The sequence below is a fragment of the Silene latifolia genome, chromosome 8, assembly GCF_048544455.1.
Source record: "Silene latifolia isolate original U9 population chromosome 8, ASM4854445v1, whole genome shotgun sequence".
NCBI lineage: Eukaryota > Viridiplantae > Streptophyta > Magnoliopsida > Caryophyllales > Caryophyllaceae > Silene > Silene latifolia.
Genome location: NC_133533.1, coordinates 109,480,618 through 109,497,537, shown reverse-complemented (window position 1 = coordinate 109,497,537; position 16,920 = coordinate 109,480,618). Strand labels below are relative to the sequence as shown.

At 38.0% G+C, this 16,920-nt stretch overlaps 1 protein-coding gene across 6 annotated transcripts in view; it reads right to left on the bottom strand.

Moving 5' to 3' along the window:
- Positions 1-16,920, bottom strand: part of LOC141597281 (putative RNA-dependent RNA polymerase 5) — a 198,107-nt gene that overhangs the window by 174,011 nt on the left and 7,176 nt on the right. For 4 of the 6 annotated variants that reach the window (XM_074417674.1, XM_074417673.1, XM_074417675.1 and 1 more), the window contains exons 16-20: positions 16,458-16,603; positions 15,100-15,262; positions 13,898-14,042; positions 13,127-13,296; positions 12,115-12,644 (exon numbers count right to left, since the gene is read on the bottom strand). In XM_074417674.1, coding sequence (XP_074273775.1) covers positions 12,390-12,644; positions 13,127-13,296; positions 13,898-14,042; positions 15,100-15,262; positions 16,458-16,603 — 879 coding nt within the window. In that variant the 3' untranslated portion in view covers positions 12,115-12,389. Of the gene's footprint in view, positions 1-12,114; positions 12,645-13,126; positions 13,297-13,897; positions 14,043-15,099; positions 15,263-16,457; positions 16,604-16,920 lie in introns of those variants that run through there. The other 2 variants (XR_012522729.1, XR_012522730.1) reach the window with 1 other exon arrangement.

Genomic DNA, 16,920 nt, shown 5'->3' with positions numbered 1-16,920 from the left:
AGGCCGACTATAAGAAAATCGAGAAAAACTCTAAGGCCATGTCCATTCTTCAATATGGGATCGGTGACCAAGAGATTAATCGTATATCTGGATGTGCTTCGGCCAAAGAGATTTGGGACACCCTAAACCTTGCCTATGAGGGAACGTCACAAGTCAAAAAATATCGTATTGATCTTCTCATGCAACAATATGAGATGTTCAATATGGACCGAGATGAGTCAATTAATAGTTTGTCTTCACGTTTTTCTAGTATTGTCAATGACCTTAAGAGTTTAGGTAGGAGTTTTCAATCTGAGGATTTAGTCCGTAAAATCCTTCGTAGCCTAACTGAAAAGTGGCAACCGAAGGTTACGGCTATTGAGGAAGCTAAGGACCTTTCATTGCTCACCCTTGATGAACTTATGGGCTCACTTATGGCTCATGAGTTAACTCTCATGAAGCGTTCTAGTGAAAGCTCTAAAGGGAAAGGACTCGCTCTTAATGCTCTCTCAAGTGATGAGGAGGATGAAGATGATGAGTTTGCAATGTTCACTAAAAACATTGTTGGCATGATCAATGGTCAAAACTCTCAAAGGTATAGCAACAACTCTAGTAAACGCCGTTTTCCTAAGAGAAGATCTAACTCCACTGTTGGTTGCTTTAAATGTGGTGATAAAGGTCACCAAATCAAAGAATGCCCAAAGTGGAACGATATCAAATCTAAGGAAAAACGTGACTTTGCAAAACGTGATTACAAAAACAAGGTAATGACCGCTATTTGGGGCATGTCTGATTCTGAAGAGGACGATGTCCTTGAGGATGAATTAGACGCCAAACTTAGCATCTCGTCTAGTTCCTCAAAAAATGCTTCCAAATCATCAAAGAAAGAAGACATCAAGTGTCTTATGGCTCACTCCGTGGATTCGGACTCGATTCGGACCATGAGGTAATTAAGCTCAAGAAAAAGTTCGATCTTTCTCTAAAGACAAAGTTTGTCTCCTCCTCGATCAATTCATAGATAAGTGTCGTGTCCAAACTAATAAGTTGGAAGCTATGCAAATCGAAATTGAGGACATAGCTGAGGAAAATGTAGTCCTTAAAGAAAGTCTAAATGAGAATGATCAACCTAGTTCCATGTTGGGTCTTGAAAAAGAAATCAAAAAACTTCGAAAACAAAACCTGTTTTTAGCCAACAAAGTTGATGAAACCAGTGCAACAGATCCTTGCACTGTTGCATCCAGTTCTAAAGGAAATGTGTCATCACTAACACACGAACGTGACCAACTTTTGATTGACTTAGCTACTTGTCACAACGAAAAAGATGATCTTGCTAAGATTGCTGAAATGTTAAATGATGAGTCGAGTCATGTCAAAAGTGCCTTAGAACGAGCTCAAAAACTAAATGATGACCTTCTTGCTCAAAATGAGATGTTAAAGAAAGCTGAACAGACTCATGCCACAGAGGTTTCTACTGTGGCATCTGATTCGAGAAAAGAAATAGATACTCTCACGGAATTAGTGTCTTCTTTAACTAAGGAACGTGACACTCTTCTAGCTGACCTCAAATTATGTCAAAGAGATAATAAACAATTGGAACAAATTGGGATGTTACTTAGTGACGAAGCAAGACTTGCAAAACAAGCGTTTGACAATTTAGGTAAATTGAATCTTAATCATCTTGCTAAAATTGAAACATTAACTAAAGAGCTAGATGAGGCTAAGATGTTTTACTTAAAATGGGAAGGAAGTCAGAATGTTTTGGAGTTTCTCTTGAAACAATCACAAGAGTACGAAAAATTTGCAAAGAATCTTTGGACTTGGTTTCAAATGCAACAAAGAGTAGCACACACTTGTTGCACTCGAAACCAGGATCCAAGTCAAACCGACTTAGAAGAAGAAAGTATCTTTGGTCTTCCCGAGTACATCATTTGTAACTATTGTGGCAAAACAGGTCATGAGTTTAATGGTTGTGACAAAAGAGTCCGTGACTTAGAAAGAAACACTAAGAATGCTAAACAAGTGTGGATAAAGAAAGAAGAAGTCAAAAAGGTCGTTGTCAAGAAGGAGCCCAAACTTGTTTGGGTTCCTAAACTAAATGTTTGATTTCTTATAGGCATTAGTGAGGGGCAGCAGCAATTGGTACTTAGACAGTGGATGCTCTCGTCACATGACGGGAGATGAAAACCAATTCCTCTCGCTAGAAGCCTACGATGGTGGCATGGTGACTTTTGGCGACAACAAGAAAGGTGAAATCGTTGGATTGGAAAGGTTGGTAAGTCAAAGTCATTATGCGTGGACAAAGTGTTGCTTGTCAAAGGTTTGAAACACAATCTCTTGAGCATTTCACAACTTTGTGATCGAGGTAATATTGTTGAATTTCTTGCTAGTGAATGTAGAATCATCAATGGTAAAACTAGAGAACTCATACTTGAAGGTAAACGTGTTAAAGACGTCTATATGACTAACTTGTATGCATTGTCGGGTCAATCACTATCATGCATGAGTGTTCAAAAGAACGACCCTTGGCTTTGGCACAAACGACTTGGTCATGTAAATGCTAAGACACTTAACACCCTTAAGAAACTTGATCTAGTTGACGGCATTCCTAACATTAAATTTGAATTTAAATCACTTTGCGATGATTGTGTTAAAGGAAAACAAGTTAAGTGCTCTTTTAAATCCAAAAGGGTTGTTAGCACCTCCTTACCTCTTGAACTTATTCATATTGATTTATGTGGTCCCATGCGAGTGGTGAGTAGAGGTGGAAGTCGTTTTATTTGTGTCATTGTAGATGACTTCACAAGATTTGTTTGGCTTCTCTTCTTAAGTTCTAAGGATCAAACATTTGATGAGTTCTTAATCTGGGTCAAAAAGGTTCAAAACAAATTTGGATATAAACTTGTCTCATTAAGATCCGACCATGGAACCGAGTTTGAGAACTCGTCATTTGAGTCCTATTGTAATGAGTATGGTGTTAGTCATAACTTTTCGGCCGCAAGAACCCCACAACAAAATGGGGTTGTGGAACGAATGAATCGAACTCTTGAAAATATGGCTAGGACCATGCTCATTAGCTCTAAGGTTCCTAAGAATTTTTGGGCCGAAGCCGTAAACACATCTTGTTATATTTACAACCGTGTCATGATTAGAAAAATCATTGAGAAAACTCCCTATGAACTACTACGAGGAAGAAAACCTAATCTTTCACACTTAAAATGCTTTGGTAGTAAATGCTTTGTGCACAACAATGGAAAAGACAACCTTGGCAAATTTGATGCTCGTAGTGATGAAGGAGTTTTTGTTGGTTATTCCGATCATAGTAAAGCATATAAAGTCTATAACAAAAGGACTATGAAAATGGAAGAAAGCGTTCATGTAATATTTGATGAATCTAGTCTTTTTGTGTCAAACACACAGGTTGATGATGAGGATGATGAATATGATGATGATTTTGAGATTGGTATGATACGACATGAAATGGATCAAGTGGTAGAAGAAGGCGAGCAACGATTAGAGCCTTTGTTGCATGAGGAGGATGTGCAAAATTCGGGGGAACTAATCGTCCTCCTACACAAAATGATGCTACCTCATCCAGGGGGAACAAGGATGGTGAAGAACAGCCCAATCTAATCATAAACGAACCACAATCACCTCCTTCAAACATTCCTCATGCAACAGTCCCCTCATTTTGCAGGCATTTAACAAACCGAATCTTCTAACTCACTTATCCCCAAGAAATGGAAACACCAAAGCTCACATCCCCTATCAAACTTAACCAGTGACCTAACCTCTGGAATAAAAACCAGATCATCGCTTCAAAATTTCTGTGCACACAATGCCTTCATCTCAAAAATCGAACCAGACCATGTCACAAAGAGCCTTGATGATGAATGTTGGATGATTGCAATGCAAGAGGAATTGGAGCAATTTGAAAGGAACAAGGTATGGCATCTTGTCCCTAGGCCCTCCCAACGTACTGTAATTGGTACACGGTGGGTCTTTCGCAATAAGCTAGATGATGTTGGAGAAATCGTAAGGAATAAAGCTAGACTAGTGGTGCAAGGTTTTAACCAACAAGAAGGAATTGATTACGATGAAACCTTTGCACCGGTAGCTAGGCTTGAAGCCATACGAATGCTTGTAGCTTTTGCGTCTTTTCAAGGTATAAAGCTTTTTCAAATGGATGTCAAAACCGCATTTTTAAATGGATACCTTGATGAAGAAGTGTTCGTTGAACAACCTCCGGGCTTTATAAACAACGAGTTTCCCAACCACGTTTTTAAACTAGATAAAGCACTCTATGGTTTAAAACAGGCTCCTAGGGCTTGGTATGATAGGCTTTCAAAGTTTCTATTGGAAAATGGTTTCATATGTGGGTCCGTGGATAAAACGCTGTTTATCAAGTCACAAGGAGATGAACTGTTGCTTGTGCAAGTATATGTCGATGACATTATTTTTGGTGCAACTAACAATGTTCTTTATAAGTACTTTTCTGATTTGATGACTTCGGAATTTGAAATGAGTATGATGGGAGAACTTGGATTCTTTCTTGGTCTTCAAATCAAACAATGTGAAAATGGAACGATGATTCACCAACAAAAGTACTTAAAAGAAATGTTAAGTAAGTTTGGGTTGACTGATTCTAATCCTATGCCTACACCAATGGTGCCTAAAATCAAGCTTGATAAGGACGAAAATGGTAAGAGCGTTAGTGAAAAGATTTATCGAGGTTTCTCGGATGCGGACTATGCCGGTGACACATTGGATAGGAAAAGCACTTCGGGCATTGCTACCTTCCTAGGACCGTGTCTCATTTCATGGGCTTCGAAGAAGCAAAACACCGTTGCATTGTCCACGGCCGAAAGCGAATATGTGAGTGCCGCTCTATGTTGTGCACAAATTCTTTGGGTACGTCAACAATTGCATGATTATGGCCTTACTTTCGAGACTACCCCTATTTTTTGTGACAACACTAGTGCAATTAATATATCAAAGAATCCTATACAACACTCACGAACTAAACACATCGACATACGACATCATTTTCTACGTGATCAAGTTGAGAAAGGTCATATTTGTCTAAGCTTTTGTAAAACGGAAAATCAAATTGCGGACATTCTTACAAAACCGTTAGAAAGAGAACAATTCGAAAGACTTCGGTCGGAAATTGGTTTATTGGGTGACATACCGCTAAATTAAATTACGTTTTCCAATGATTGATTAGAGGGAGGAATAACATGTAATTAAATATTAGTTAATATGATACAATGCATGCAAATGTCGAACAAAATGCAACTGACAAACGTATGAGTGCACTTGAGTTATTATTGCATTGAGCTTCCAAATCACTTTATGTCCCATCACACTTAAAAGCCTACACCCTAGCCTCACATTATCAACACTCAACCGTCCCTTCACCTAGATTAACTACACCAACCCCTCATTTACTCCCATGTTTCCACTAAAGACACCCTATTACCCACTAAATAAACAACCAACCCTCACCTTTTTCGGATTCCCAAAACCGTCAAAACCATTTCCCCTTCCACTCTCTTAAAATGCCTCCAAGGTTCTCAAAAGAAGTTCTTCAACTCAGAGATACATTTAATCCAAAATACATTGCCAAAAAGATGGCTCCCAAAACCGCTGCCAAACCAAATGAAATCACCTCTGCCACTGCCAAACCAACCGTTGCACGAAAGAAGACAACCGCCAAAAGGGGCGGTGGTCGTGGCAGAGGAGGAAGAAGTAGGAATCCTCCTATTTCTCTCCAATTAGATGCTGAGGTGGACATTGACACCGATGAAAAAGACTCCGGTTCTAAGGGAACCAAAAAGAATGAAGATATTCAAAAATCAAGTGATGTTGTCGAAACAAGTGAAAAGGGAGATCACTCAAGTGAGATGAAAGAGGGGGAACTTGAAGGAGAGAAATCAAAAGAGGGAAAAGAAAGTGAAGAAAAATCAGAGGGAAACAAAGAAAAAGAAAGTGAGGAAAAATCAGAGAAATCAAAAGAAAATGAGGAAAAATCAGAAAAATCAAAAGAAAGTGAAGAAAAATTAGAGGGAGACAAAGAAAAGGAAAGTGAGGAAAAATCAAAAGAGAATCAAGGGGATTCAAAAGAAAAGGAAAAGAAGGAGAAGAGTGACGTTGAGAAAGATGTTGTTGAAGAGAATGATGATGATGTACTATTGAAAGATTTGGTGAGTGAAAGTCTAGAGAAGAATGAGATTGGTAACATTGATGCAACGGTGGCCTCCACTGTTGAAAAGGAAATCAGTTCCAATGCTGAAAAAATTGATGAAGAAATCGTTGATGTTGAGGATCATGATGATGCCACAGTGGTGTTTGATGATGGGCTTGACCCATTATTTTCAAAACCGGCATCAAGAACCCGATCCAAGCGAAAGATGCTTGAAATCTTTGGTGATGATGATGATGATGTGACACCGGAGGCATCCCCTCCAAAACCCAAGGTTACTCAAAGAAAAAGGGGATCCGGGTCAAAAACCAAAGCAACCAAAAGGGCTCGTTATCATCGGGATTTGCCGAGCATAGATGAAAATGAGATCATTGAGGAGAAGGTTCCTCTCAACACATGCATGGATCTTGTCATTGCTCCCTTTGCCGAATCATTCAAGAATGACATCTTCAACCATCTTAATTCTCTCGATCTCCCGGAGGAGATCTTCAAGCTTTGCCACGGTACACTGATTTGTTGCTTCCACAGTGGAAGACGTTATAAGAAATCTTGGTATGACACATCTCCTGCTTTTAAATACTTCAAAGAGGCTATGTATGCACAGGGTTGGGTGAATCTGTTGGACAAATATAGTCCCATGTACTTGTCCGAAGTCATCCAATTCTATGCAACAGTCAAGGTAGATGTTGAACTGGAACTCTCGGCTTTTATAAATCGAAACCCTTTGTCTTAACCATCGACCAACTTGCTGCTCACTTGGATATTTGTGATGTCGGGCTTACCTCCTTCCCCAAACGAGATTGGGGTGAAATTGATGAGGTTACCTCTAGCCAGGTCATGAAGGTTCTTCGACCTCATGACGATGATGGCCCTACCAACATATATGCCTTTGAATTAACCGCCCCCATCCGGTTCATCTTCAACCTGGTTTTTCGTAACCTTGTCCCTTCCAACAATAGCCGTGGGAGATGTTCTCTCCTTGACATGCTCCTGATTCATCACATTGTCAAGCACAAACCCATTAACCTTCCTCGCCTCATGTTTCACCGAATTCTTGAGATGTCCACTGAGTTCCAAAACGGCAACTTTGACAAAAATGCCGTGGTCCCTTATGGTATGTGGCTCTCGATCATCTTTATGAGGGAGGGGTTAGTATTGAAAGGAAGCCCTGCAATTGAGAAATTAACTGATGAAATGACACCGGGCCTTCTTTCTCGGATGAACTTGGAGATTAAAAATGGTAAATTGGAAAGGAAGAATCAGTCGGGTTCTACAGTGGGTTCTACCGTTGAAATGGGTGTGGTACTAGCCAAGTTGGATGAGCTTCTTGGGATTGTGAATCGGCTGGTCAAAGAACAGGGTAAGTTGAGGGATGAAGTTGGTGATCTTCGCACCATGAATGAAGATCTTCTTGAACGTCTTCAGAATGCCTCCTAAACTCATGCCTCTTTAACCCGTCCTTCCTTATGAACTTTGGCTCCTTGTTTTAAGACACTCTCTTGCACCTTCGGTTGTTTGCTTTTATCTTGCTTGAACTATTTGCGTGTGTTTTAATCGTGTTGCTTGCCTTTTGAACATGTTTTCTCCTCCTTTGACGATGTCAAGAGGGGGAAGTAGTTTAATTATGTGTGTGATCTTCTAACTCTTAGGCTAACGTTCACCTTAATTATGTCTTAGCTTCCATGATTAGATGTTTTACTTTGGCCAAGCATGTTGCACCTTTCGAATACCTTGATCATGCTTATTAATCATGTTTATGTTGAAATTGACCAAAGACCGACTAACCATGGGCTAAGGGGGAATATCACACATGTTTGGACTTGTCATCATCAAAGGGGGAATTTGTTAGAACACATTAGATTGATGATGCCAAGTCCCCTTGTTATTTGATTGTTTGCTCTTAGTTGAAACAATTAGTGAATGAAGCAATCAAATGGACTTTCAACAATGATTCAAGATGATCAAGTCAATCAAGGAAGTCAAGACAATGATACTTCCAAAGCCATAGTCGATATATGTAAGAGTAAGTGTAACATTCTCATTTTAGTCAAGTAATAGCAAAACCATGCAACGGTATGCTATACCGTGGTTTCTGGTACTATCATACGGAGGAGTTTTCGTCCAAATGTTTTTAAGTGTCAAAACTTTGCAAACTTTAAACCTTAAACATTTGAATTTTCAGAAACTTGAAAACAATCTGAAATTTTGGAGTCACAAGCCCACTTGACTAAGCCTCTAGATTTGTGCAAACACCTTTTACCAAAAATGGCAAAGAAGACTTGTCAAACTTCTAAAGTAAGAAAGGCTTTTTGCCATTTTGGTAAATTGTCACATGTTGAGTGTAGAAGCTTAAGTTTTCTAATTTCTTAAGCCCCAAGCCTACAAGTCTAACACTTACCATCACTCAAAGCTATCATTTTTATATTGGATTTAATTTTTCAAAGTGTACTTACCTAAGACTAAATCCACTATAAATAGAGTGTCTTAGTCACATTTATTTCTTAAGACTTCCAAAGCATTTATTGTAAAAACCTTGCAAATCATTTGTGCATTAAAAGCTTTGTTCTTCAAGTATTTGCAAAACGTTTTTCTGGTTTTAAGTCTTCAAAATTGTTTTCGAAAAAAGTCAAAACCTCCAAGTATCGATTCGATGTCTTTGTGACATGATGAGTTTGTTCCATGATTCTCGTGTTAGATCTTCATTGTAATCTCCATGTTCATTTAGTGAACTCTTGAGATTCAAGACTCTGTAACACCTTGAGATAGAACCCATAAACTCTTGAAGCGGAGTAGCTTTAAGTTTGAGTGCAACCGGAGTAGGTTGGCGAGTTATTTTCATTGTAAGGGGTTTAGTAAGTTTGAGTAAATTTCTAAACAAGCAATAAAATAACGGTTGGACGTAGGCCTCGGAGTAGAGGCTGAACCAATTTTTAAATGTCGTTTGTTTGTTCATTTACTTTTACGTTCTTTCACTTTGCTATTTCTCGCATGTACCTAATCAAGTTCTGTGTCACAGTCACCTATACCGTGACATAGAACTGCTGTATCTTCTTGTGAACTTACATCCAATTAAGTTTCTCAAGTCTTGTACTTCACTCATTCCTTACTTAAGTTAATTAATTAACCAAGTTAAGGATAAATTTTTAAAAGGTACACCTAATTCACCCCCTCCCCCTCTTAGGTGTTAATCGTTCTTAACTCTTCACACCATGTTTAGAGAATTTCCAATATAAGGAGTCATCCGAGGGTTGACACGGGATATAAGTTGCGAGGATTTTCTTTGTAACTCCCTCACCCGGATCGAAACCAAGAGAAGAGAGATCCCATATCCTATGACTATCATGAAGGTCACCAACCAGTAACGCGGGATCAATAGGAGCATCACAAAACTCCCTACAAAGATCTTGAAGACTATCACCCTCTAACCATTTGCTCTTCCAAGCATTAAGATGAGAAGAAGATCCAATAGTCCAAGCAATATTATTGAAGATAAGATCAGATCCCCAAACAAGGCTTTTAAGAGCCCAAGACGAAGCTTGGGGAGCCTTCCAACGGGTCTGGAATAAAATATCATCTTGAACCCCAAGCTTGGGAACAATAACTTTACTGATAAGGCTTCCCGGAACACATAAGATTCTCCAAGCAGATTTGGCAAGAAGAGCTTGGTTAAAGCAACCAATATTACGACGTCCAAGGCCCCCTTCACCCACTGGCCTACTAAGGAAATCTTTACTACACCAATGAATAGACTTATTATTTCTAGTTTCACTCCACCAAAAAATGCACCATCAAGGACTGGAGTTTTGATGTTACACTTACCGGTATACGAAATACCGATAGAGAGAAAAGAGATAGTGAAGACAGAACAGAACGAATAAGAGTCAATTTACCAGCCGAAGAGAGGAGAATGTTATTCTAGGAGGATAGCCTTCGCTTAGTCTTATCAACAAGAAATTTAAATAAATCCCTTTTAGAAGACCCAATACTCGTAGGTAGGCCAAGATACTTGCCAAGATCATGCTTAGGAGCAAATTTAAACTCAGTCAAACACTTCTTGACCGTCATTAGTGAGCAATTTGGACTGAAAAGAATAGATGACTTATCTTTATTAAGACATTGCCCATGCACACTTTGGACAAGGTTGCATATGTTCCAAAGTTGCGGCAGAATTTAATTTCACTTAGTCAACTAGACTCCGAAGGTTATGGGTGTAAAGCTCATGGGGGAGTAATGAAAGTTACTAAGGGTTCTATGGTCCTCATGAAGGGGGAGTTACGTCGTGGTTTATACCGTCTGGATGGATATGCAATGAAAACCTCACAGGATAGCTGGAAACGTAAAAGTCGTGCACGTGTTTCGTTCGCGGAAGAGGCGACGAAGGTAGATTGTTTTCGAGTTCTGAGGCGACGGGCGCAAAGGTAAAATTCCTGCTGGTAGAAAGGTGGAGAGCAAGAGGTTTCTCTCCGGAGTCAAGTAACGTCATTGACTGGGTTTAGGCTGTACACGGTGCATTGGTCGTGATATTGAGTTAGGGGTGAGGACCGGATACTAACTCGGGTGTGCAGCTGGTAATTTTAAAAGGCCAATGGTTGATTCCTCGGTGGTTGTCACTTGTGTTGGAGGGGGAGATTTGTTGGGTGAAACATCCAACACAAGGCATTAAGTTTTGAAAGTGTTACATGTACAAATTATGGATTATGTACATGTAACATTAGGTGTGATTAAATGATGTGAATTAATTTGTTTTTTACATTACGTGAAAAACATCTGAATTGTTTTAATTCATTGGTGAGTAACGTGGAGTGATTTTATTATTGTAAAATATAACGTCACTTCACATTACTAAAGGATGACAAATCCTTTGGAAAAAAAATATCTCACAAAATTTAATCAAACAAAGTGACTAAAAAGTCGGGGTTTGAGGGTGAGGTGGAGTACGACGGGTTTATACAATAATTTAGGAGGTTACTCTAGGGGTGATATTTGTGGCATTGACTAATATTACTGGAGGGCTAGAGGTTGTTATCTTATATTATTGTGGGTTTCGAATTGGTATTAATTCGGGACAGTTACGTTGTACTGATACTATATTATTATAGTGGATTCTAGTCGATTTGGCTAGTGGGTTTTACTTCCGGTTTGAAAGGTTTTGCCCTGGGTTTGACCCTAAAATACTGTCTCATCTTATTATTGCTTACATTTATTTACTTTTACGGTTTAATTGTCAATTAGTAGCTTCCGTTGCGCGTGGGAGATTGGTGCTAATTTCCCAACACAAAGAACTATCGTCATTTAAATTAGTTCTCATAAACCTCATGGTTAAGATTTCTCATAAACGTCATGGTCATATTCCGACTTTATTAACGTGGTAGACAACACAGTGTATAACATCGGAATTTGTTCTTGCGATAATAAACATTGGTTACTCTTCTCTTCCAAAGAACTATCGTCATTTAGAATGTCCCGATAATTGGTTCTTGTACAATAATTTGAAAAAAATTATAAAGATAAGGGTAATTTGATAACTTATACCTTGAATAAGTCACTTTTTCAAATCTTATACCTAAGATAACTTTTTTTTAAATCTTATACCTAAAATAATATTTTCTTCCAAACTTGATACCAAATAAGAAAAAAAGCCTTGAATTAACAATCTTACCCTTACTAATTAAACATTATCATCATTTGCCTCACCTATTAACACACACATCAACCATTTGCACCACTAAAAACCATCAAATTAGTAAAGGCAAAATTGTTAATTTAGGGATTTTTTTAAGATTTGGTATTAAGTTTGGAAGAAAATGTTATTTTAGGTATATGATTTTAAAGAAAATTATCTTAGGTATAAGATTTGAAAAAGTGACTTATTTAAGGTATAATTTATCAAATTACCCAAGAGATAATAACGACCTCCAGAAATGTAGAAACCCTTACATAAATAATATAGAGTTGGTTATACATTATACTCCCATCAATTAATACAAGACACTCTCAATAGACTGATTACATCATATTAATACGCGACACTTCTGCGTTCTGATGGACGGATTATATATTACATTGCATCAGTATCACACAAGTGGCATTTTTTCTCAAGTTATATAAGAAAAATTCACTTACTTAAATTAGTTACTACTTACTAGTAATAATATTAGGCTGCATGATTTCCTAATCACACAAGTGAGTTCCTACAACCTACTCTTGCCTAACGGAACACTTCACGAAGAACCGAGGGAGCACAGCAAATAGGTTTCTCACCTTGCTCTTCCATAATCATTTTGAACAAGGCAGAGCCTGCAACCTTCCAAGCAAAGTTGCATTTCTGTGGGTCGTTTACGTAAGCTGCATACTCGTAGGCAGCACTATACACTGCTAGTGCATCAACTCGAATATCATTCCACGATTTCCGACTTTTCTCCAATTCATCAGCTTCATCTTCAGGACCGATGCCATACAATATCTACTCAGAAGTTAACAAGTTACAAACATGCATCATGTGTGTGAATTGATGAAACAAAAACAAATCTTCCTTCGTTTCTTCGAATATTTCCAATAGTGAATATGGAAAACAAAAGGAGAGTGATAAATTGCCACTGTGATGCTCAGACGCTTAGGGTTAATTCAACTCTAGTGCCATGAGATCTGTGCTAATTCTACTTTAATGACACGGGTTTTGAGCTATCTTCCAGTTTGATGATTGGAGGTTCGAACATTCTCACCTATCAGTGACCTAAGTTAAAAAAATAGTCAAATTTCTTTGATTATTTCAAATAACGAAATTTTGACACAATGAAGTATAGTTCGGACAATGATACCTAGTTTCCTCCACTACTTCCCTTTTCATCATACTTGGAGCCAGAGTGAATGAGTTTGGTCATTTTCTTTTAAGAAGTAGCCCAAATATGGGTTTGTATGTTATTGAGAATACGGGTTTGTGTTCACCTTTTTGTAGAATCGATAAACTGCTGTTGCAGATTCATTTTTGGACTCCTGACCAACGTTCATGGCAGCACTCATTACGCTTCTGTACTCCTCATAAAGCGCTCGCCATGCTTGTCGACATGCTGCAGGAATTTGCTCTATTTGCTCCTTGAAATATGGCAGCATCCAAACTAAAATGAAAAGCAAAATGAAAACGATCACCTCAAGAATGTGACTTTAATAAGACTTGAGTAAACCATTTAATTTCCCAAACAATTGTACAAATATAAACTATCTTCATTATCTTTGATTTGAGTACAACAGCGAGGTAAGGGGTTAGATGTAACACAGTAACACGTTAATTGTTAGCAAATAATAGAGATTGTCTCTGAATAAGAAGTAATGAAATTTATGCAAAGATGCCATTGAATTAGTCTACTTCACAAGGAGGAAAGTAAGGAGAAGATCTTAAATGGATAAAGTAGTATGGTGGTAAGCGTCTTTGCTCACATCTTATATAAGAGAGAGAATATCTTTACACGAAAACTACGACTTGTTAACGCATCAGCGAGTTCAGGATCGGCGACTAACCGCCCCAGCAAGTTTGTTACTTCAAAAGCGGGTTCACGTAAAAAGAAAAAAAAGGGGAGCAGGGGGAAGTAGAAAGTTAATAACCATTTTTGCTTTATAACACCCATCATAAGCTGTAACAAAGAATAGCGAGTATTTGATCGAAATTTGTAGGGAATAAACGAGTGCTACAAAACTTATCATTCCGAAAAATGCCCTCACCTTTGACTTTATCAAGGTGGTGGTTATAATTATCTACTTGATCATATATCTCGCCCAAAATAGAATTTGAGTGGTAAGTACAATTCTCCCCTCTCTCCATATGGTGTGGAAATTTGCCTGGCATCAAGTGTGGTGGAACCTCAATCTGCATCAAAGTACAGACATGAAAGGGAATCCTCAGGAAAACAATAATAATATATGATATTAAAACCGCCAATACAACAGTAAAAAGTTTATCAAAAAATGACACTGATGCACTTTTCAGCGCAATTGTCATCTGGGTCATTTGGAAACAGCTTCAAGAGTGGGACTGCATACATCCTAAATTTCTATCCCCGTTACCTTGCTACTTTTTCATATTTAAAGATTCAGATGCCCCGACAATAGAAAAGAAGTCCATCATGTGCGCAAGTAAGCCTACACGAAACATCACCCAAGTCTTACAAATTTATTCATCAAACCCCTGCATGGTACCGCAGAACAGTGCCATATCTCATATGTGTTGCTTTCGTAGAAATTTATGTTGGCCTTCGTTTTAACCAGAATAACTCTAAACACTCACTTGTCAACTCCATTATAATTCGACAAAATGAGTAATCCCTATGTACCGTACTTCAAGCAAACACAAAGTCGATAGCAATCATGTGAACAACAGAACTGCCGGCCCCAATGTATCAATTTCATTACAATGCATCCATTTGACCAAAAGCCAATAATTCTAATGACTTGTTTTACAATAGTGAGAAAGAGTCCTGCTAATTGGGTCGACCTAATACGAAATTATGTCAAGAAAATTGAAATGGGGGGCGAACAAGCGAGAATCCAATTGCCATGAAGGGTAAATAGCATCCGGAGTATGTCTGTTGGGATGCCAAGCCCTAAAAATTTGCTAATTTTAATCCATTCTAGCAGGACCAAAACAAGGCTAGCAGTGCAAACTTTCAGATTTACACATTCTCTCACAAGTAACATTTTTTTTTGTGAGAAGTGGGTGGAATAGCCATTTTGTATGATGCCATTAACCATTCCCTAAAATTAATAGCAGACATTAGAAAAGAAAAAAACTCAACTTCTGCATACGCTACTTGAAAGGTAGAAATTGCTACAATACCCAAAAGGATGCAACGTTTTCTCAGAATGAAAAAGATTACACTTAAAACGCTTTTTACAAAATAATTAATACACTTAAAGTTTAAACTAACCTTTATCCCTTTCTTTGGCGCATCCAAAGCATCATAATATCTATCAATCAGCTTCCAAATTTTTTGCTTTACACACTCTTTCTCGACTGAGCATTCATCTCCCAGTGTCAATAGTCTATCCATGTATACAAGCCAACAATCTGCTGCCACACCCATAGCCTTGCTGAATATGCAACCCCAGCATTAGAGGACAATTTACTTAAAAAGGAGATTCGTATCCCACATTTAAGAACACATAGTCAAATAATTTTTAGTTGATGCATTCAAGGCTAATGCATATAGGATTAGGACAATCAGCTTAATATGCCTGACAGATAATGCAACAATAAACTATGTTCGAGCAAGTGGATAAGTTTCTAAAACTACAAAATTCACTACAATTCAGTCATTCACTTCTCTCTAACGTGTAAATTCGAAACCAAGAGGGCATTAAGGAGGACAAATGCCATCTCAGTAACCCATATTAAGGGGAGGCAATCAAAATTAGCACCTTTACTTAAGAAGGGATAGAGTGTAGCTATTTTAGCAATGTCGCCTAGTTTCTCAGTGTAGCTATCCAAGCGCTAAATTTGTTATAGAATGCACCTAGTAACTCTCATCTAGTCTTGTAGAACAGTCTTACAACAACTAAACATCAAACCACATCACACTAAATCCAAAAGAACTACTTGCAGCGATTTCACTAATTATGTAGAATTGTTACCAACTAAACACCTTCGTCAGTAAAATGATGAAAACAGTATGACAATTTATCAGTAACCAAAAAGGGTCCCTTGAGAATTTGAGTTACTCAAAAGCGTAAAAAAAATATCATGTAAGGTGTCACTTAGATTTTTGGGTAAAGTGGTTTGACCAATATTACTATAAGGTGGTTTTATACAAGTTTTGATGAAATTTTCAGGAGGGAATGTGCAAGTGAATATTTTCCTTAGCTTATATTCTTACATTGACTTGCATCTATTAGCACTTACTGTGGTTTCATTGCCCCCTATCACCAGTGTAAATACCTTTTAGTTTGTCCGTTATCAATACAAACTGTGAGCATTTTCCCATTTACCATTGTCATAATGTATTTACTTGATGTCAAACAAGCTGTCACGGTAAAAACAAATAAGCGAGCTCTTTGAAGACAATAAATAACTTTGAAGGATGGCAAATGTAATGGCTTGCAATCACAAACGCCATGGCATTATGAGGTTCATAATAATCATATAAATCATAGAGGTTAACAATTGGGAAATTTATTATACGTAGTATATATTAGCATCATTGTCATGAGTATATACAGAAGAAAAATATTCACATGTAATAATTAATGAATGAAAATTTCCTAGAGAAACCATTAATCTAAAACGGACCTTGGCTGAAACCTCGACCTCAAATACAGACGAAAAAGCTCACGCTCCAACACCTCATCTGAGAGGCCATCAACTTTCCTGCTAGATGAGCTAAGTGAAGAAGGGCAGCTTTTCCATGGTGAACTAGGTTTGAATTTTGCAAGAAGCTAAAACGAGAATAATCAGAACATATTCTATTTATAATAAAGACAGCTTAAGAAAGATATACCAATACACAGCAAAACATAATGCATTGAGTTGCATTGGTTTACTAATCCAAGAGAGGTCTATACTGGACATATAGGTAGCTCACAGCCATACAGAAAGTGTTTGGTTTATGGCCGGGGTCAAACTGTTCACAACATTGAGTAAAGGCAGCTGACAGCCATACAGAAATTTGCACAAAGGGTGCATAAAAGAAAGACAGCTTATTACTGAAATTACCAGCACAAAACAAAGCCTTGAAAGGTGGGGGCAATAAGGT